Raw genomic sequence first — 23,087 nt, forward strand, 5'->3', positions numbered from 1 at the left:
CATCGAAGATATCGGGGCACTTAACAGTGGACCCACCAGACTTCGCATTCTGTGTCCCCCATGTTTGTTATTGCTCTCTTGTTTATGTTCCTCTGAACAGGTTGTAACTAGGAATTAAATTCCTTGTGTTTCTTGCACACATGACCAATAAATCTGATTCTGATGTTGCAATAAAGCAAACACCTGGATGAAGTGATGTGAATCAACTTACGATCTCCCAGTGTGTGAGGCATGTTGCGCAGTGTTAATTTGTGTTCGCGAGCGCTGTTTTTGCCACTCGAGCACAACTTAGAACACCAAGCTGAACAAATTGGGTTTGGATAAATCTGCCTTATTTTTTTATTATTATTGAACCTTCAAAGAACAGAAAAGAGTGAGACAATGAAGGATGTACTAAGTTGCAAGTCCCTTGAACAGACTTTAAATGTGTTTTGAAAGATACTTGAATGCGCACCAACAGCCAAATGAACAAACATGAATGAAGCCTGACTGCACAAAATTGATTCTATCATGGATGACTTTTCACATAGGCCCTGTAACAGATCCATATTTCTCATTCGTTTCCCTCCACACCAACTGTCGGATATTTAAAAAAATGGATCCACATTATAGGGCGGCCCGGTAGTCCAGTGGTTAGCACGTCGGCTTCACAGTGCAGAGGTACCGGGTTCGATTCCAGCTCCGGCCTCCCTGTGTGGAGTTTGCATGTTCTCCCCGGGCCTGCGTGGGTTTTCTCCGGGTGCTCCGGTTTCCTCCCACATTCCAAAAACACGCGTGGCAGGCTGATTGAACACTCTAAATTGTCCCTAGGTGTGAGTGTGAGCGCGAATGGTTGTTCGTTTCTGTGTGCCCTGCAAATTGGCTGGCAACCGATTCAGGGTGTCCCCTGCCTACTGCCCGAAGACTGCTGGGATAGGCTCCAGCACCCCCCGCGACCCTAGTGAGGATCAAGCGGCTCGGAAGATGAATGAATGAATGAATGAATGATCCACATTATAGTAAAATACAGAACCACACAAACAAAAAATAAAAATAAATGAGGGAGAGTGTAGTGAGACTTGCGCATCTAGTTCACTTCCTGCTGCTCGGCCGTCGGGGATGGAAGTTCAGTGTCAACTGGTTCAGTCGGTCCATATTTGTTCTTTAAAGAACGTCCCAAAAACAGCCAATACTCCTTGCGAATGGTGTCCTTCTCCTCAGCTAAAAGTTTACAAATCTTAGAAGAGAAAAAGAAAATACAGAGAAGGTCTAAGACTTTTTTTCAAATCAATAACAATTTTTGCGGATCAACAATTATGTTTTTGGCAACAAATCAATAAATGCAGTTACAAACTAATGCATGTGACTGTTGGACTTTAATTTGGTGAGGAGTCATTCAGCCAGGAAATTATGGAAATTGATATAATACATTCAAACCAGGTGTTGAAACGTTGAATATTTTGAAAACAACAACAAAAAAGATGCAACTTCTCTCCTGGAAAAACATTAGTGACAGACTGATATGCAACTAAAAGTACTAAGTAATTGGGGTGGTTAGGAGTGGGATATTGTCAATCGATTTCTCTGATGAACCCCCTTTCCAATCGGGTGGGGGACATCCAGGGAAAAAAAAAGAAAATGTGAGCACTACCATGTGTTGTGTGTCATGCAAACGGTAAAGCTGAGACGGAGGGAGTGGGCTCACAGCCATGAAGAATAAACGGCATCAAAATATCCCAAGACCAACTTCTCCCTGCAATCCAAGAACAGCTTGGTGGCAAAAAAATATTAATACCGCAATAGAAAAAGGGATCTTGTGCACTGATTCTAAGGGGCTAACGAGTGTGAGGGAACATTTAAGTGTTGCTGGGTGCAGTTCTATGCATGATTAAAATGAAGTCTGACCCCATTTAGGCTTTTTTTTTTTCATTTAGGGCCACTTTTGCTAGGCTGATTTCTGACAACTGAACCCTTCGATTTCCAAGGGACTACCGTACTATAAAAGTCCAGCAACTGCAAAGTAATACTGGACCAGATGAACCACTTACTTCTAGAGCTCTTTTCAAAGTGTCCACTCGGTCTTCTGCCGATTTTCCTTTTTGACTGCTGTTCTCCAAAGCATCCTCGTAACAATCGAAGAGAAAGGCGAGAAGGTAAGAGGAACAACAACACGTCTCCTTTAGCTCCAGGACTTTCTCCAGCAGCCCAGGCTGAGATGACAAACCTCTGTCCTGAAGCATCCTGGGTGAGGCGGAAGAAAAACAAAAAGGAGTTGTAGGAAGTAAATGCAAGGTTTCACTATAATTTGCATCAATGTATCCATTTACATCATATTTACCGTCCGTGATTCCAGCATCATTTACTTAAGGCACACTCAGATAAATTGTGAATCAGTCATCAAGATTCAATTTTTGATTCATGAAGCAGTCTTGAGGTTGATTTTTAATGCTTAATATATTCTGTTGCTGGGAAATGTCTTACCCTTTCAAATAGTTCCATGCACTTTCATTGTGGGGGGCCTTTCTGATCTGGGTCAGACAGTATCTTACAGGAAAAGAGAAAATAAAAGGAAGATTAGGTCAGTTGGACATGATGGTATGTACACCAAAAATTTAGTATGCAAGCACTTTCAAAACCTTTGTGAATTACGAAAGTCGTGCTAACCACTCAAAACGTACAGTATGCCTTTGGGTTTTCATGGTCTTCAACTGTCATTCACACGTAATGAAAGTTAGCTCATTCGGTTAACAGTAAACACGTGATGTGAAGAAGCTTTCTGAGAATCTGTCAGACTTACTCAATCTCCCTTTCAAGAATGGCTTGATCCGAAAAGCCTGTCGTGTGTGTAATGACAAAATGTCTCTGGTTCCAGGCAGAATTATTCCTCACATCTTCAGCCAAGAGATTCTGGACAAACTCCAGCTCATTATCCCACAGTTTGTACTCCTTATAGTTTGAAAAGCGGGAGAAAAAATTATAATAGGTCAGAGCATGCACAGAGGACGGTACCTCAGGCTGGATTTACACTTCATGGTTATGCTTATCCGATTGGAAACAGAAGTCTTTCAAATGAAGAAAATGATCTGTAGAAAAAGTCTCCACACCCCTGTTAAAATGCCAGGTTTTGTGATTTAAAAAAAAAAGTGAGACCAAGACAAATAAATATTACAAAAACCTTTTGCAACATTTATGTGACCTATGACCCAGACAACTCAATTTAAAAAAATCTTTGGAAGGGGAAATACAAACGATCAACTTAAGACAAGGTGCGCAAGTGGGAATGAACACTCTCTTACATTATACTGTAAGTGGCGACGTGGCTGTGTTCAGAACTTACCTGTCACATTCACACTCATTAAATATCAGCACACAACTGTCCCTATTTAAAGTGCCTCTGATTGACCCCAAATAAAGTTCTGTTGTTCTTGTAGGGTTTTTTTCTATTTTTTTGTAGTCACATTTTCAGCCCGAGCCATTGTCCGCAATCTACGCCATTACATTTTTTTCCTCTTGGACGATTACATTTCGCATGAAGAATTTTAATTTCTTAATTATCGATATAAATACATTTGTATTTATTCCATTTTGGCACAAATAATCATACGTTGAACATATAAAGTCAATGGCTAAATTAAGCCATTAATGATTCAGGCAGGAGTCATGCACTGTTGACAGAAACCTCTGTAAAATAGCTGCACCACCAACCTGGATGACCCACTGTCTGTGTTGCCAGGCATGGTAGTTCTTTGCATCTTGGCTGAGGATGTCTGCAATAAACTCCAGCTCCTCTGACGGATCGTTCAACCACTCAACCACTATACGTCTGTGATGCCTGGAAAACACAGTGAACTATGTTCACTCTTTTAACAAAAAAAACCCAAAACAAAACAATAAAAAGTAACAGAAATACAATTTCTCTTTAATTAAAAAAACAACTTGTCAAATCTGCTTCAGTCTATAAAAGTATAACAAAACTGCAAAATCTGAATATTTGTTCACCACTGTAACTTGAACTGATTAATGTAATTGGTCTGCCACTTCTTTACATGGGCTCACCAGACTTGGTAGTTTTTCGGTTGATCTTCAATGATGGCTGTAATGTAACTCATTTCTTCTCTCAGGTCCTTTGACAATGCTTGTAGTAATACTCGCCTGTAATGCCTACATGTACCCACACAATAACACACCACCATTGTCATCAAGCCTACAGTCATTTGCATATTTATGTCCCTTCGAAAGTATGAAAGATTGTAAAATCCTTTAGAAAACATAATTACAGGGAGCCAAAAATAACAACTGAAACTATCAAACGATGTAATGACTTTGTAAACAACAATGTTATTTAAAATTGAGATTATGGGAACTATCGAAAACAATCATTTTCAAACACATCCAAACCATCATTTTTAAATTGAACAGAATAACAGTGATCTCACCACACTGTGTAATTTGCCGCATTCAGCTCAATAGCATCTGCCGTCAAGGCAAAAGCTCGTTCGCTCTTTTCATCATTATTGAGCAGGGCACGGAAATAGTCAAAAACATCAGAGACTGTAGAAAGACACAGATAACAAAACAATAAGTGCATGTCTATGTCAGACACTGGAAGACCCATCTGGACCAAACTTACACCTTTCTGAATAAGCAATCTTGACAACAGGATTTGGTCCATCATCTTGAGGAACAGGCTCCAAATCAGCCCATTCTTTCCTGTCCCTGAAAGACACAAACACGAACCTCGGGAGTTGACAAATGCTTTAAGATGAGACTTGTACACGAATATAACAGCTTCACATTACACTCAAGAGCGTACTACTCAATGGGAGATTCAGTGAGTTCAACTAGGTACTTAGACACAACTACGTGCGTGTTACGGAACAATACCTGTAAAACGTATATCGATGAATAACAACGTCATCGTCGACATGGTCTCCAGCCTCTACACTGAACTCGTTATTTTCTTTAAATGCCACAGAATTGTTAGAAATGTCCTCAATTCCCGACATTGCTAAATTGTTAGCTTATCAATCACAACGCTACAGGAAAGAACAGCCAACGCAATTTCCGGTTTGGCTGTCAAATGCATTTGGTAGAAGAGAAAAACAAACGGTTAGCCTTTGTATTTATCGATGTAATTACATATGTACGTGAAGGAATTGAACTCCACATCGAATATGCAGTTCTGTCATGTGAAAAAAAACGTTAACAGTTTTAATCAATTACAGTTTATCAACTCAACGGTATTTAGAGAGGGCGGCACGTCCGGTGACTGATTAGCACGTTCGCGTCACATTGTAGAGGTGCAGGGTTCGATTCCGGCTACGGGCTTCCTTTGTGGAGTTTGCATATTCTCCCCGTGCCTGCGTGGGTTTTCTCTTGTTTCCTCCCACATTCCAAAAACATTCAAAGCAGGTTAATGGAACATAAAATTTTACCCGATTAGAAAATGGATGGCGGTTGTACTTTAAAACAAACACTGCTGTATACAAAGTGCTGTACATGGAGCAAAATAATTCCTACAATAAACAAAAAAACTAATAACCAAGACAGTAGAAAGCAAAAACAAAAACAGTAAAACTAAAAATCAAGTCAGCTGTTGAGTCAAAAGCCAAAAAATAAAAATGGGTGTTAAGACGAGTTTTGAAGATGTACGCACAGGACTTGAACAACCTACTTCGCCATTCTTTTAGTATTAAATCTATTTACCGGTAATTATTTATACGCACATGAATTGAATATACTACTGACTATATGCAGTTCTGTTCTGGTATTGAACTAATTTTATTATTAACAGTGATCCCATATTTAAATGGCACACATTGAATACAAAATGTAGATTCTCATTAACTATGTGGTATATTAAATAGGTTGTTGGTAAACAGTGTTTGGGCAGTGCACGCTATTGAAACTTCGAATATCAGGTACAATTGCCTCCCACTCAAATGATTTGCGATGGACCATCTGGATAGTACCGGTTGCTGGTGCAAGCACTATCGTGAAATAATCCGACCAGAGGCAAGGTCAAACCGAACTTTATTTGTAATCGATGACTCTGCACATTATAAAAATAAATAGATGATTCACAGTCAGTGGATCATAATACAAAGTGTTATCAAAATTATGCATCAGCAAAAATGAAGAATTGAACACATGCATTATGCACCCTTCCACCAACTTATACTGTATATGGTGAGACCACTCCTTGACCTGTCTAGCACGTCAATTTTCCACCATCATCACCACCAGCTGATTGAATATAAAAATCATCTTTTCGAACAAGACAGATTGAATGTTTTTTTTTTCTTGTTGGGAATGCTGACGTGATCCAAAGTGTTCAGTGAGCGTCTTCTTGATCCAATCCATATTTTTCAATATAACGTCTGGAGGAAGGTAGGGGATAATCAGGAAGACACACGCACACGCACGCACGGACGCACGCACACACACACACACACACACACACACACGCACGTTAATAGGGATTAACATGGTGGATGACATATTCTGTTGCTCAGGTGACATTGTGGTTCTGCTGTAGTAGTACCTAGTAGTGCTGATTTAGTTACAAATCCATTTGATTGGGGGGCGGGGGGGGGTCTAATAAACAGCTAAATGCCGCAATTCAAGAACTAATATCATCTTGTAATCATAACGCCAAAGTATTTCTCAAACAACTGCTATAATTGAAATTTCGCTTTTGTGCAAATATCAGAGTACATAACATGTTTACGACACAATACTGCGGAGGATAAAAAGAATCAAACCTTCTTGCAAAATTATACAGAGCTTCTTTCCTCTCTTGAAGGGACAAATGCCTGTCAGCGGGTGATTTCTCAAAAGACTTTGCAGCAGGCTGAGGAAAAGACAAAATGAAATTAAGACTGCATTGAGAGATTAATTGTGAAAAATAACTCAATAAATGTTGACAACTCCAGGAACTTTACTGAAATTCACAACCCAAACTCTTCTCTGAACGTCACACTATGGGATGAAATCTAAAATAAAAACCTTTATAGTCTGCGCAGAAGCGGCGCAATAAGGGCCGTTCACAGAACCCCCAAACAGCAACCCAACTGTATCCTCCGCTGAAGATTCCTCCTTATTTTCCAGCAGGTTTGTTATGGTGACGTTAACACAATTGGTTTTTGCTGCAAGATAATCAAAAGGCAACTTTCAGATTCACGGTGTACAAGTTGAGGAAAGAGAACACATACGACATTTTATTTTCACACGGCAACTTGACCGTCATGGTCCCTGCTACCCGCCCACTTTGTTGATTGCTACACACTTCCTAAAAGTTCTAACTAAAGTGAACTTCTTTATCACACGGGGTATGTTGCAGGCCCAACTTGGATAAGTGAAAATCTGGAATATACAGAGACCTTTTTTAATGGTTTTATCCCTCCCATACACTTCAAAAACTAATTAAAACGCTTAAAACACAAGACCCTGGTGGGGTGGCCTGCGACGCTAGTGTGTGTGTGTGTGTGTGTGGGTGTGTGTCTCTCAGTGTGAGCTATGGCTAACAGCTACAGTACTCCTGCATGTGTATTACTGTCCTCCCAGTGTTTGAAAAATGGCTGAAAAGTGCATCAGCAACTGCAACACTAATTTTCCACAAAACATTAAGTAACTATATTGGGCGGGAGGCCAAGGGGATGGGGGGGTCACTTTAAAAAAGTGGTCTATCGAGGTATGAACGTTGAACGTTTGCGCACACAATCAATGGGTTTGCAAGATTGCATATTTTCACTCTTTGACATTACTAGAGTATTTTTCCAGCAACCAAACTAAATCACCTCGGAATTTTTTTAATGTTTTGTTTTCAAGGACGTAAAGCTAGGTTTGTGTGTGTGTGTGTGTGTGTGTGTGTGTGTGTGTGTGTGTGTGTGTGTTTGTGTGGGCGGGGGAGTCCAAAATACACCTCAAAAAGTTTTTCAAACGCTCAGGTTTATGCGGACATGGCAGCAGAAAAGCAATATGGTTGCTCCAAATGATTGACTAGACAGATTAGCTCCATGCTATGAATTATCATTGTAGCCAATGTTTCGTTTTGCACTGGGGTAGTAAGTCTGGACAACATGTCACTGTCCAATGAATCTCAAAATCTTTTTGATTTGAGAAACAACACAAATTACTTTTAATAAACCATTTTAAAATGGACAGATTGGCAGTTTTCGATAGCCAGTATTGACACTCACCATAAGTGAATTCACACAATTGAAAGATTGTGGCCTATCTTAGATTGTGACCAGAAAATCTGATGAAATACATGTTCATTTTGTTCTATTGAAAAATTATTGCAGGATACTTCCATATCTAAGCGGACAAAAATGAATGATTATCGTTTGTGAGTCAAAGCAAATCTGGCAAATGATACTGATCTGAACAGTGCAATTACTTTTGAAATAAGATTTGATTTTGCAGAGGACAGCACAAGGAAGATGTTGGAAGTCAAAGCGTGCTGACTGCGTCATACCCAAGTCCTTTGTGATGATATTGAGGGGGATGTCAGGCAGTACATCCTTCACCTGCTGGGCCATTTGAGCTATCCTACGCTCCTCAGCTCCCAAACCCTGCACCATGAAGCCCAGGCCAATTGAGCCAGCTCTTAAGCCTGAAGTGAGGAAAAACATCCATCAAACTGTGCGAACTTTGTCGGCATCTGTTTTTATTCATTTGCTTACTTGTGGATGCTTGCGGGAGGGCACGTCGTTTCCTTTTGATGTGCTCGGCTTTGTCCGCTTTCGTGATCTTTGTTGAGATCAAGCCAAGTTCGCCGGCGAGCAACTGCAAGGACAAACATTGCACAGTCATCACACATTCGTTGGCATGCAAGCATACGCCAGTGAGGGAATCCCTTTCTGCACGAACACACTTGGTAGCTAGCCAGGGCACAGCAAAAACATGGCATTGCTGAGTTAGCAAATTTCTATTCAAGTGGCTTTATTTTACCTCCTGGACTTTGTTGGCAAACTCCTGTGAGGACTCACCATCCTCTCGCGAAACTGGTGGCAACCAACTGAAGACAGAATGGGGAAAAGGTTTGAACAATAATTACACACACACACAAATCTCTTGTGATTGCAATTTAAAAAAAATAAATCTACAGTCATCATCAACACTTGAGATTGTACATGACACTTTCCCCCTTTAAAAGCATAAAAAATACATAAATAAAACCTTGAGCAATACTGTATCCAGAAGCCAAAGTTGCCCTTAGTGCCTGAATAAGTTGTGACTTGCCTATCATGACAATGCATTGAACTAATCATTTTGACTGAGTGAATGAGGTGAGTGTCAAAGTTCTTTTCTGAGGACCTGGAAAGTAGAAAAGCGCGATACAAAGGAAGTCAATTCAGCATTTAAAAAAAATACGTACTGTACACGTTTTGATGATTTAACCAAAGATGGAAGAGATAATGATACAAGATATTTAGTACCTTACATGATACACTGTAAATGGAGAAAAAAATGTCCATAACAGCTCTGTCAACCAACTGGTCTCAGGTGTGCTCTGCAGACAAAAAAATAACATAAAATATTTAGTAGAATTTCAAATAATTTAGCAGTAGTTCACAACCAAAAAATGGAACTCAAACTGCCATATCATCTTTGCTCTATAACTGAAATTGTACCGAGTTAAAATAATGGCGTAAATCAGCGGTGCCCAAACCTTTTGGACCAAAGATAAACTTTTTGATCAACCAACCCCCGCGATCGACCAGTTACCGCGCACACGCACGCCGTGATGAGCAATAGCCTGACACGGAGGCATGCGACGCACTTTTGTAGTCTGTTCACTATCATCGCTCACGTGTACCATTTAAAAGCGCTTCCCTTGGCCCTCTAGATTCCTATTCTTTGCTCGTGCCATCTGTGAATTGTACGCGAAACAAATTCTGAATGAGAATAAAAATGATTACCGCCTTATTTTAGTTTCTTTTTTTTTTAATACTTTTTGTGAAAATGAGACTGATGGGACGTTGAGGGTGCAGTGTACATTAACACAAAAATATATATTACTAACATGCACAAAGACACACAAATGTTTGTTTGTTTGTTTGGTTTTTTTTCTCCTCGACACCCCTCGCAATCGACTTAGAACCAGTCCACAATCTACCAGTCGATCGCGATCGACGTAATGGGCACCCCTGGCCTCAATCATTCATCCATTTTCTAATCTGTTTATCCTCACGAGGGTCGCGGGCATGCTGGAGCCTATCCCAGCTGAGGTACACCCCAGGTGTACACTCTGAACTGGTTGCCAGACAATCACAGGACACACATGGACAAACAACTATTCGCTCTCACAATCACACCTAGGGACAATTTAGAGTACCGGTATTCTATTAACTTGGCATGCATGTTTGAACGTGGGAGGAAATCGGAGTACCCGAAGAAAACCCACACAGGCACGGGGAAACCATGCAAACTCGACATAGGAAGGCCGGCGCCAGAATCGAACCCTACACCTCTGCATTGTGAGGCCGACGTGCAAAACAGTTGACCATTGTGCCTAAATCATATTTTGACCAAAAAAATCGCTGTCGTCATGATGGTGACCACATTCTGCTCAACTTGGTTACAGCCTTAGTTAAATAGATTCTTCAATTCTACCCCTGAAATTAGTAATAAATATAACAACATCAGTATTTGGTTTAGTTTTTCGTTTTTTCTGATAAGAACTGATCAAAATGGCAGAGGCCATTCTGAGGGTGACAATATGTAACATTTCTGCACATTTAGAAAAATATTATTACCAAAGCAATGAGAGGTCTTGCAACTCTCAGAGCCACAGGTTGAATTGAGTCTGTCAGAGAAAAGGGCCAAGAACTAAGAAGGGGAAAAAACAGATACATTAGTTAGAATGTGCATCCTGTCAAAAAAGATACCCGTGTTACCATCATCAAAAATAATTACAAATGCAATGTGAACGGTTGTGAATGCATGCGCAACTACGAATGAGCAAGCTCACATTTTATTACTTCTTTCCATGGGACGACACAAAGGAAATGACACTTCATTACGGTGTAAGATCATCAACGCTCAGCCATAATGTCGAGACCACTTGCAACAAAAGTGAGCAGACCCCTTTGTGACAGTGTCCCAATTGTAGACAAAGTGTCAATATTTTGTGTGGCCACCACTATTTTCCAGTGAACTATGTTGACAATAAATCTATACTCCTGTGCATCGCAAGCTGATTATAATCTGAAAACAAAGAGTCTTTACATAGCTACACTAACCTGAACTTTAACAAGCCAGCACGTCCATTTGTGGTATCCTCTTCAGGCAGCAGCAACAAGGGTGAGGCACCTTCGGTGGAGCAGTACCTCTGAAGAGACTCTCCTATCGCTCCCCTGCCAAGTGCGGAGTGCACTTCCATGAAGCCTCTGGCCCAACACACAAAACCTGTGGAGCCCTCAAACTGGGGCTAGTGAACAAATGACACAGATTGCTCAGGTGACACAGTTTTTCAAAATTCATACATTTTCAGCAGTGAATGAAGTGCAGGGAGTCGTCAGTTTACAGTCAAGAATTATGGGGTTGCGTGGTTACTCACTGCGGAAAAAGCATTTTATTGTCACACGGCATGAAAAGGCACACTAACTTACCGCTGTACTCAATGTTTTTCATTAAACAGATTAAATTCATGCAACAGTCACACAAAATTTCAATTGTCAAAAAGTGATGTTGAAGCGGAAAAGTTTGATGACGACAACAATGGAAGGGCAAATGATACAGCACTTTTGAGGATTGTGTTCCACGCCACAGGCGCCACTAAATATTCAGTAAAAACATCGAGTCCAAGCAAAGAAAGACAGCCTGACTCACAGTGCAGCAGGGGGTCAGGAGGTTGATTATGTTGTGATCAAATTCTGTCACATGATTGCATATGTAAAGTTTGGTGTTTTTGTCTCTGGATCGAGGATTTTGCTGCCTCACATGCATTCCCAAGACTGAGCACATAACCCTCACAATGAATCTGTTAAGACAAAGAAAGACAAATGGTGACCTCTCAAAAACATAAATACAGATTTAAAACATTAGTTCAACAAGGTTGCGCTCTTTTGTTTGACAGCAGGTCATTGACTATTTAATTCCAGAGGTTGTGTAGTACACAGAAAACTAAACATTGTAGACAAACAACAGCTCATAATCTCACAGTAACTTGGTGCAGGGAAATGCAATTTGGGCAAGAAAGCTGTGGTATTGAATATAACTTGAAAAGAAAACAATTTGATATTAGACACTCACCACAGCACGGCAGGAGTGAGCAAGTACATTCACATACTGTGCCAACATTTTGAAAGTTGCCATGCAAGACAGTACATTTATAGTTACCTACCTTCTTAAAAAACTTTCAGGTAGTGCACAGCTGACCAAGAATACATGGACACCAATAAAAATCCGTAATAACATCAAACAAACACCAACTGGAAAGTAAATCACCAACAGCAGGAACACAAGCGTGTCTTTGGGTAACCTGTGTAGAATAAATAGGAATTATATGGAATACAACATGAGAAATGGCATAGAATGTTCACGAACCGGATCACAGAGAAGACTGAAGTCAAATGGAAAACAATGACATATGTCATTTTGTATCAACTGTTACAGTACGAGTACAACGTAATAGCTTGAGTCGACCGGTCACTTCAACCAGTTAGCAGCTGCGACATGGAGCAATACGTGCATGTTTCTTAAGCGTAATACTTTAAACACGTTGGATCATAACCATCCATTTCGAAGCTTTAGATCAGTTTGAAATGAGACCCTGCTAACAGATTTCGAGTCTAGTGAGCTCGAGAAGATATCACTGCAAAGGTAAAGATCGATACTCTGGACAATTACAAATCTGTGGGGCGGAATGTCGCAGCGAGCGTTATATAAGATCGATCCCTTCAATAACTTACCGGCGAAAGTCGATCATATCTTCAATAACCGGAGTCTCCATGTCTGTCACGTCAAATGTTAACACAGGAGAAGCTGCTATAAAATCAACAACCAGATCCTTCTTTTTAAAAATAAATCGGTCATCACGTTCAGGGCAACAAATGTGTCATTCTAAGGACACGCAGCAAGCAAACCTGTGTGAAAGTTATTGTTCACTCCAGGATGTGACAAAACGTGGACTGAAACCTATTTTATAAACCCCCAAATGAACGTTTACGAGTTAGCTAACAATTCGGCTTTGTTAGCAGTGCTGCTAAGTATTCGCTCCAATAACCTTCGCCGAATCACTTCCGGGACAAATTCCGCAAAAATAAAAGGACACCAAAAAAAAACATAAACGCCCCGTGGATTCTGAAGAATATATGACTTACGTTAATAATCTAATAAAACTATATTAATGGGTCATTTTTATGGTAATTAATTTGGCGATTAACTTGTTTACTCCACATGCCACAACACACTTGAATCATCGCGCAACTGTCAAAAACGCGTGAATTTCGATACGGTTTGTTTGGGTTAATTGATTACAGTATTATGAATAAGTATTTGCACTGTACCTTTATTAGACAATTACTTTCGGAATAACAACTATTAACGAAAAGTATTGTACGAAATAACTACTATAATACTAATTATAAGGAGCGAGGGGGGTCTTCCATGCCTATATTATTGGGATAGAGGACCTTATTTTAGTATTTATGCTCAGGATATAATATTATTTTATTGCTCATGAGTTGACATGTGACACCAATAATAATTTTGCTCGGGTTATTTTATGTGATTCATCATAATGTTAAAAAGCTACGATGTTGAATAAGTATGTGTTCGCGTACTGGATCACGTGTTGGCAACAGTACTTGACCGTTCCAGTATACAGGATTACACTACTACTACGACTACTACTATTACTCCTATTACTAATACAGTAATATTATAATAATAATAACAATGATAATGCAGGGTTGGTGTGTTTATTTATTCAAAACAATCAGTTCATCGGTTTTAAGTTAACTTTTTTTTCAATATAATGCACTCATTGAAGTACGATTTTATTAATTTAGGAATGTCTCGTTCGCTACGTTGCTGAATTTGTGCGCATAAATTAGTAGTGTGTACTGCCTACACAACTGTACTGAGACGCTGCCACCACTGGCTCCTCCCACAGACAAGAGCCGTCCCCGAATTTGTTTGGCAACAGCTTCTCTTCGATTTTTTTTTTGGCAGGAAGGCAATCTGGCCGCTTTATAGCTGAACGAACTGTCAGCACAGCCTCTTTTTTCTTTTAGAACGACATGGCGATGGGGTGTCAGATCTTTGTCTGTGTGGCCTTGGCTGCCGTACTAGGCGCCGCGCTGGGGCTCGATGAAGACATGGCCCGGCCCTTGTTCGGTCCTCCGGGCTCGACCATCCGAGTGATGGACTCTGACGCGGGTCTGAAGAAGGCGCTGCATTTCGCTCAGGAGCGTTACAACTTGGGCTCCAACGCGATGCACCTCCGCAAAGTTAGCCGACTCATCTCCGCCACCAAACAGGTACAGAAAAGGACGACATACTAGTATACTTAGCATATCTGTTTCTTGATATTATTCCAAGATGTATCTGTTATATGGATTTAAAACTGCGTCATGCTTGTAATAGGCTTAATCTAAAGTCGCTCGCTGCACAATACTGTCCTTTTAAAATGACAGCACAAATGGGCTGGTTTGCGCTCACTGATCATTCACCTAAATGCAATCTTAAGAGGAAAAATATTTATTTCCAAAAATAATGTTAACACCATTGGATTTATGACATCTTAAAGGATTTTCGAGCCATTGTTTTCTTTGTTTTTTCTGAACCGGAAATTGCGTAACTGTCATTGATTGACAGTTAGCGAACGTTTTTTGTCATGCTGGGATCACGTGTCACAGATAAATTCAACAACAGCGACAGAAAGACGCCTCCTGCTGCAGCAGTCCAACTTCACAATTACAAGCACAAACGAGAAAGGAATTAGGGCCAACCTGTAACGAGGAAAAATGTTCGCTAACAGATTCAAATCTGAATCTGTTGAGAATAAATTCTCACATTCTCATGATTTAAAAGGTCAGACGTTTTCTAATAAAGTACATATTTTTTCTACAATACAATTGTTTATTTTCAAGATTAAAATCTGATTGTGAATAGGTAAATTACCGTCGACAATGTTCAACTTTTAGATGGTAATGCACATTTACGGTAAGTTTGTGTCAGACTGGTCAAATTCAGATAAAAGCATCCAATTCCATAAGAAACCAATTGCATGTCTTTGTTTACCAAAGATCCATTTTTTCTTATAGGATTACAAATTACCCTGTTGCTTTTTTTCTGTGGGGCCCAAATATCCTTTTGTATATCCTTGTACATTATCAGAATCATGTTGATTGATACAGTGATTGATGTGCTTTGTTAAATCAACATCAACACTGTATCTTTTTGTTTTCCAGCTGGTTAAGGGTATCCGCTACACTATAACAGTGGAGATGAGTAATACTCAATGTAAGAAATCCACCATGCTCCGGACTTGTGACTTCTATCCCGAACTACAACAGCTCAAGGTAGGCTGCCTTGTTTTAAAAAAAAAGTTTAGCAGAGTCGTTTCTGGTCATCAAATCACATGACACCACAGACATGCACACTCAGCTATTTTATTTTCAGCCTTTCATTGTTTTTGCAACTCTGCTAGCATAGAAAATAGCCTCATGTACATGTTGGCATTCCACCAGTGACCAGTTTAAGGAAACAATTTAAAGGAGTTCTGAATGCAACATTATGCAACATTATTCCATTTGTGTGTGTGTGTGTGTGTGTGTGTGCACGTGTGTGTGCACGTGTGTGTGTGCGTGTGTGTGTGCGTGTGTGTGCGTGTGTGTGTGTGTGTGTGTGTGTGTGTGCGTGTGTGTGTGTGTGTGTGCGTGCGTGTGTGTGTGTGTGTGTGTGTGTGTGTGTGTGTGTGTGTGTGTGTGTGTGTGTGTGTGTGTGTTTACCAGACCGAGATTTGTGTGTTTGAAATCTGGGACATCCCCTGGCAGTCAACCTTGAATTTGCTCAAACAGAAGTGCCAACCAAAAGGTACGTAAAATCTTGAGCTAATATTGCCAAAGCAGGCGTCAACATACATTTCAAATAAATGCACGTTGATATTTCCATCTGGTCAACAATGGCCATTCCCATCTGTCTCAGGAGGAGAGAAATTCCTTTCATTTTTGATACTTTGCACATTGCTTGAAGTAGATGTCACAAAAAAGTCTGACTTTCCATAACCCATCATGACATAATATTTGTTAGTTTTTACAAAGCCCTTAAACAATATGTCAAGGCCACATAGAGTTAAAGGTTACACTGGCAAGGCACGTGGAGTATGATGTGCATTTTCTTCTCTTCCTGATAAAATATTAACAGATCTCTGGTAGCGGCCTGCTGGTCGAATTTTTAGCACGTTGACCTCACAGTGCAGAGTTCATGGGTTCAATCCCAGCTCCGGCCTTCCTGTGTCGAGTTTGTATGCTGCGCTGGAACACTCTAAATTGTCCCTAAGTGTGAGTGTGAGTGCGGATGGTTGTTGGTCTCTGCGTGCCCTGCGATTGGCTGGCAACCGGCTCAGGGTGTCCCCCGCCTACTGCCCGAAGACAGCTGGGATAGGCTCCAGCATGCTCTTGTGAGGATAAAGCGGTTCAGATAATGAATGGATGGATGGATGGATCCATGTGTCTAAGCCAGGCCTTCTGTCCAGTTCTCTAGTTTACTGTGCAAAAGTGTAAGGTCTTTTTGTGTTTAATGCTACATAGTAGGACCGATATGTGTTGCAGGATCATACTAAAAATAGAATACAAATGAAAAAAAGATTTGAAAAATAAATATTCACAGTTTAAGTCACTTTGGCATTAATTAATGGACCTATCTAGCCTCCAAATTTCTCCATCTTCCTTAACCGGGAAGTGTGTAATTTATTAGGGCCTGGCTGATATTCATTTTTTGGGGGCCAATGCTGATTTTTGGCAGAGAAAAAAATACTGATTAATGATTAATTTAAAAAAAAAAGATACCATGCATTAAATCACATTATTTTTTCCCTCACAGAGCATTTCAATAGATATCAATTATAAACAGATTTTCGCGATTGGTTGGCCGGCCTTGCGGGGGTCAACTGTAAATATATTGTTCAAAAAAATGTACTTTCCTTTTCAATTTCCAGAATGCAATTCTTGCAATGCAATTTTTCGTTGTTGTTAATAGTTCATCCTAAAGCGCACAATGATTTCAAGTTATCTACACTACATTATAGTCAAGACAAGTCAAGTACAACTTTATTATCAAATGTGCTTAATTTCTTCCCTCTCAACCAGACAACGAGACAAGAGAAGCCGCTGCGGGTGCTCGCGCCGCCATCAAATGAACAGTTGACATAAAATGACAAAATAATACAATACAATACAATCCATAAGACACAGTCAATCGTGTAATCTGAACCACTTTCCTGCATACACATTGTTGTTTTTAGCAGTTATAGATGAAAGAGGAGCGAATCAAAGTGTCCTTTTCACCAGTGGATCAAAGGCGTCAAGCTGAAATGTGCACACGTCTTCTACAAGCTAACATTGCTAAAACAACAAATCCGATCATGGGCAAAGAATTTTGTAAATTACTGTACATTAACAATTATTTACCTTCACTATTTTCTCACCAGCTTTACCTGAAGAAACTACCACTGTTGAGGACGCTTCCCCTGAGGTGAAAATGCTGTAATTAGTTGGCAATCTTGTGGTTATTAAGTACAATAAATAGTCAGTAAATATTTCCAATCAAGTTGCACCTAAGGATAAGATTTGCCTTGTTGAGCGTGTGTGTTGGCCTGTTCTTTATTTACCAGGAGTCTGTGGAGCTGCTGAACCTTTTCAAAGACTTCATGGTTAAATACAATAAAGCCTATAGCACGCAGGAGGGTGAGTATGTACCTGTGTATCCTGTACATTTCACGTGTCTTATGCTGCATATGTAGAATGTGGTGAGGCAGAAAAGAAAAAAAAAACGACCTCGCCTTAATATGCTACTTTGCAATTGACAGTTTCATCCGTTTGTCCTGCAGCTAATCAGATGCTATTCAATCATGAAAAATGTCAAATCGTGTTTATAAATTGTGCCATGAGCTTCTAGTGGACATGACAATGCAGTCAACAAACACAGGACATCAATTAAAAGTCTAGTATCTTGTGATATCTTTTTTTACACATACTGCACAAGCAACACAAATACAGTCAACTTTACCTGCCCACATGCTCATTGGGATTTCATGTAACTAATTCAGTTTTCTGAAATATACACAATGTGCTTTTATTTGTATTCTTTATTTGTCTCTGTAGAAGTTGACCGCCGCCTGCAGATCTTCCATGAGAACGTTAAGACCGCGGCAAGAATCCAGTCTTTGGATCAGGGATCTGCAGAGTACGGCATCACCAAGTTCAGTGACCTCACTGGTGCGTATACATAAGTTAGTGTACACTGCCTCATTGTTTCTAGACATGAAATATTCTTAAGTTTTGTTTGTTGATCTAGTCATCTGTTAACTGCTTTCTTCCCCTTTGCTTATAGAGGAAGAGTTTCGCTCGACCTACTTGAACCCTCTGCTGAGCCAGTGGACTCTCCAGAGACCCATGAAATTGGCCCCCTCCGCCCGAAGCCCCGCCCCTGCCAGCTGGGATTGGAGGGATCATGGTGCTGTTAGTCCTGTTAAGAACCAGGTATCACCTCAGCAGAAGGGGTTGCACTAAATAGCAATTTACAAATAAATAAGCTATCATTCATCAACATCATTTACATTCCCTACTTTCTGTTGGTGTGCGTGTGTGTGTGTGTCTGCTAGGGTATGTGCGGATCTTGCTGGGCATTTTCTGTCACAGGTAACATTGAGGGGCAGTGGTTTCTGAAAAACGGAACTTTGCAGTCATTGTCTGAACAAGGTAATGTTCAAATGAAATGTTTAAATGAATTACAAGCATTAGTTGATCGTTGTTGGTGGGGGGTTTTCGGGGACTTTTAGAACTGGTTGACTGTGATGGGCTGGACCAGGCATGCAGAGGCGGGTTGCCATCAAATGCTTATGAAGCAATTGAGAATCTTGGTAATTCCCACAAGACGGAGCTTTGTGCTGGAACAATGCATCAAGTTGCCAGTGTATATAATTGTGGCTCTCCTGCTTGTGTGGCTCAGGCGGTCTGGAGTTGGAGAGAGACTATTCCTATACTGGCCATAAGCAGAGGTGTGACTTCACCAGCAGGAAGGTGGTCGCCTACATCAACAGCTCTGTGGAGCTATCCAAAGATGAAAATGGTGAGGCCAAAGAGGAAAGATGGTACAAAATGACAAATGTCTAAGTTACACAAGGAGGCATTTAAATCTGAAAATGAACCACACAAAGCAAATTTATCAGGGCTGAGCAATTTTCCGTCATGACTATTGCGGGCCACACATTTCCTAAGTAGACGCATGACAAAAACTGAATTTAAATATGGAGAAAATACATGCATATGTACTCCTCATATATTTCATTTGTGTTCATACATTTTTCAGTGCACGTATTCACTTTCACTTTCCTATTAACAACAAAGAGACTGTACACTCTTGCTTGAAAAAAATGGCCATTCAAAGATGGCACAAAACTGAAGAACAAGAAACCAATATGAAATGAATGAACTCATTTTATCCATTTTTTTCTTTATTAAATCAACTCACTCATGGTTTTTCCTGGCTTAAATTGAGGCAGAGGTGATACCACGCGCCACAACGTGCATGTATTCTGTAAATTCAACAGACTCACTTTCTCTTATGGGAAAAGTTAAGAGCTTCAATAAGAATATAGCTATCATCATGTTAAAGCATTCGTTTATGAAAATTTGCATAGAAAAATGATGGGCTCATACACTGTGTGGTGGGGCCAATTTTGTTTGAGACAATCATATCATTTTGAAGCAGCCTTCATGCGCACTGCAGTCCGTGTCCACCTGTGCTACAATAGATCGCTGCGATAGCCATGGTAAAAAATAAACTATTATTTTAGTTAGTGATTTTAGCTACCGCCATGTTAAAGACCTCATTCTCTTCTGCTGCTTTGTGAAAGACTGACACCTCTTGTCTTTTTAATGTATCCAGCCTATAGTTGGTAGATGGCTGTCTCAAAAGGGAGGCAGCAATTGCCTGCTGTTTTGGGGCATGGTGCTTTTGTCATAAATAACAGTGCGTACCTTCCTGATATAGCTCCTCCAAGGTGTTGTAACCCTGCAACTGTAGTTAAAATAAGTTCCTGCCGCAAAGGAACATCAATCGCTCAATCAGCACATTTGGAGCTTGACGCTGCGTGGAGCAACCTCAATCTGTTTGGATGGTGTGGCCGCCACGCAATTTTGAACACAGGACAAACCTTGTCATGTGATTTATTTATTTATTATGTATCTATTTCGTTTGTTTAAGAAGAAGAACCTGCCCATGCCTAAAATATCGAAACAAAGGTGTCCCCTGACCATAGAAAATTTGAAAAAAGGCAACATTATGGTTGTAGTTGTTTAGGAATTTGAGTGTATGTTAGAAAAGCAAATCTTATGTGTTGTGTTCCTTTCACTTTCCTTCCTCTCAGAAATTGCAGCTTGGTTGGCTGAGAATGGCCCCATCTCTGTAGCTCTGAATGCTTTTGCCATGCAGGTAAAGTAAATCGTCAGTGCATACTTCGCTGAACTGAAGAAGAAGTGATGTCTAATTCCTTTTTTTTTTTGAGTTATTGTGCAGTTTTACAAGAAAGGTGTGTCCCACCCTTTTAAGATCTTCTGCAACCCCTGGATGATTGACCATGCAGTGCTTCTGGTGGGATATGGAGAGCGTAAGTGATTTTCTATTCACTTCTTAAATGGATAGTTTTGTGGTTCAAATGACGGACTACAAGCTAACCATCGTAAGTGTCATTGAAAACAAATGAGTTATTTTGCTCTATGTTCATTCCAAAGAAGATATTTAGATGTTCATCAGGGCATCGTCAACATAAAGAATATTAAGGCACACATCCTTGATGTGTTTCGTGTTAAAATAATGATACAATTTGCACGTGATCTTTACTGTACATCATACATTCACTGGACATAACATTAAGGTACGTCAGTGCAGTCAAATGTGATGTGGAAGATGGTTACATTGTGAAACCAGAAAGGGATAAAATACTCTGAGCACAGTTCTGCACCATGGCAAATTGAAATAATACTAAAGATTGTCAACGCAGCTGCGTTATCTTTCTCAAGTGTTATCTTTCTGTAAATTTCCCCAGTGTGGGACAAATAAAGGATATCTTATCTTATCTGAAGACCTAATTGAAGACGTTGAATTGTTTCTCGGTGGCAAGGATATCGGACACCTTATCTGCATGAACATGTTTGAGTGGCCTCAGTGGTACAGTATTCCTCATTAACAACAACAACAACAACAAAAAATCAGGAAACACAACTGCACATAGGACTCAAAGTGATGTGAGGAATTCTGGAAGGACTTGGACTGATACTGTGCAAAATTGTATTATCATTTTGGATTTCTTGAATTAAATAATGATGTTTCATGTACAGAGTATTGATCTGAACTAATTGAGTGTTGTTTCTTTTCAGGTAATGGAATTCCTTTCTGGGCCATCAAAAACAGCTGGGGGGAAGAATACGGGGAGCAGGTAAAGACAAACCTTTCTTTCAGTCTTTCTGGGTGGCAATATGATAATACAGTGTGAGCGTAATAAAATTTGATCTGTTATATGATGATCCTTTTCTTTCACACAGGGTTACTACTACCTATACAGGGGCTCCAATGCGTGCGGAATCAACAGGATGGCTTCATCTGCTGTTGTCAACTAAGTTGATAAATTTACACTTTCTTGTTCTCCTCTGCATACAGACAATGTGATAATGTCAACATACACATCTGAGCTAAACCTCAAAACATTCCCCCACTCACATGTCATCCTGATTAACCAGACTAGAGTTCCTTAAAATGCATACGAGAAGAGCTACTGTTAGGAACTTAAAAATAATTGATTGAAGTTTGAAAATATTTTGTAGTAGATTTTATGTGTGGTTTTCATTTCTTTTATGTCAAGCAGTGGTTTTTAGGGGGGGGGGGGGGTTCCCCCCATAGTAAATTTCTGTACAGTATTGAAGCAAGTAATTTTCATGGTTATGCCACTGTGCTGTGAATTCTAGCCTCAATTTTGTTACCACTGGCTGAGTAAATATGAACTTATTTGTTGGAAAATGGTAGGAAATAAACGAAAGTGGAATTAAAATGAATTGAACCCCCACCGCCTCTTTTTTTTACCATTCTCTGTTGTATCGAAGTACAGTAATAGAAAAAGTTGTTTCTGTGGTTCATCATTTGCAGAAGTGGTTCATCATTTGCAGAAGTGAGGCTATATTAACAAAGGAGTATGTATTATAGATTAGTGTTTTCTGATGTAGGGAGTGTAGTGTAATTTGGAATTCCCTCTCTATTCCTGTAGATGGCCTTAGAATGTCCACCTGGCGTCAGTGACACGATTCTATTCTATGTTTGCGGGTCAGGGAGAGTTCAGTTTCAGCAAGGTGTGCAATCCTATAGTAAGGTATTGTGGCTGTTGCCGTCCATCACTGTTAAGGAATTATTCCGCTAGAAGTAGTAGTAGAACATTGTTGATGAATTTCATCTTGCTGTGAGAACCATTGACACTAGTCTCTGTCCTGAACATCTGCTTGTACTTGGAACAAAGAGTGTGTTGTGATGTCTGGGCCCTAATTTCCCTTTGGTTAATTAACAGCCCCCCAAGGGTTTTTATTGCCTCCACTTACTCATAAAAGTCCCTGAAGGCTCTCAAGTGCCCTCGGCCCCCACCACTTCTGGGGCCCCCCTCCGCGGGACATGTTTTAGAGGAGCTGTTATCTCCGGTATCTTTGTTCCTGCCATCGCACCAAATGGGGGGTAGTGGTGATCTGGTCTCACCTCACCGCTCCTGGCTTCCTCCGGCCACACCGGGACAGATGACATGTTACTTTCTTTGTTTCGGGATTTGCATTGGAGGCGTACCTCCCCGCCTCTCATTATCATATTGTCTCTATATAATCTCATGAATGTGTTTC

General features: G+C 40.2%; 3 protein-coding genes across 3 annotated transcripts; 1 reads left to right on the forward strand and 2 right to left on the reverse strand.

The window, feature by feature from the left end:
* Positions 1-315: 315 nt before the first annotated feature.
* Positions 316-5,050, reverse strand: fnta (farnesyltransferase, CAAX box, alpha). The gene is made up of 10 exons (XM_052046004.1): positions 4,864-5,050; positions 4,610-4,695; positions 4,416-4,530; positions 4,036-4,140; positions 3,685-3,811; positions 2,777-2,925; positions 2,461-2,523; positions 2,028-2,220; positions 986-1,216; positions 316-598 (listed from the first exon to the last, which is right to left on the reverse strand). The coding sequence occupies exons 1-9, from the start codon at positions 4,983-4,985 to the stop codon at positions 1,067-1,069; spliced, it is 1,110 nt and encodes a 369-aa protein (XP_051901964.1). The 5' UTR covers positions 4,986-5,050; the 3' UTR covers positions 316-598; positions 986-1,066.
* Positions 5,051-5,995: 945 nt separating this feature from the next.
* aup1 (AUP1 lipid droplet regulating VLDL assembly factor) lies at positions 5,996-13,238 on the reverse strand. Its single transcript, XM_052087791.1, has 12 exons — positions 12,900-13,238; positions 12,332-12,469; positions 11,818-11,968; positions 11,229-11,416; positions 10,743-10,815; positions 9,423-9,496; positions 8,935-9,001; positions 8,667-8,769; positions 8,459-8,596; positions 6,988-7,127; positions 6,744-6,832; positions 5,996-6,359 (listed from the first exon to the last, which is right to left on the reverse strand). The coding sequence occupies exons 1-12, from the start codon at positions 12,938-12,940 to the stop codon at positions 6,314-6,316; spliced, it is 1,248 nt and encodes a 415-aa protein (XP_051943751.1). The 5' UTR covers positions 12,941-13,238; the 3' UTR covers positions 5,996-6,313.
* Positions 13,239-14,097: 859 nt separating this feature from the next.
* ctsf (cathepsin F) lies at positions 14,098-22,276 on the forward strand. Its single transcript, XM_052071786.1, has 14 exons — positions 14,098-14,471; positions 15,405-15,515; positions 15,948-16,029; positions 17,645-17,688; positions 17,828-17,900; positions 18,318-18,431; positions 18,547-18,695; positions 18,818-18,914; positions 18,995-19,075; positions 19,165-19,284; positions 20,585-20,649; positions 20,734-20,824; positions 21,594-21,652; positions 21,759-22,276. Exons 1-14 carry the CDS (start codon positions 14,232-14,234, stop codon positions 21,831-21,833), a joined length of 1,401 nt encoding a protein of 466 aa, XP_051927746.1. The 5' UTR covers positions 14,098-14,231; the 3' UTR covers positions 21,834-22,276.
* Positions 22,277-23,087: the final 811 nt, after the last annotated feature.

Source organism: Hippocampus zosterae, chromosome 1, assembly GCF_025434085.1.
Source record: "Hippocampus zosterae strain Florida chromosome 1, ASM2543408v3, whole genome shotgun sequence".
NCBI classification, from domain to species: domain Eukaryota; kingdom Metazoa; phylum Chordata; class Actinopteri; order Syngnathiformes; family Syngnathidae; genus Hippocampus; species Hippocampus zosterae.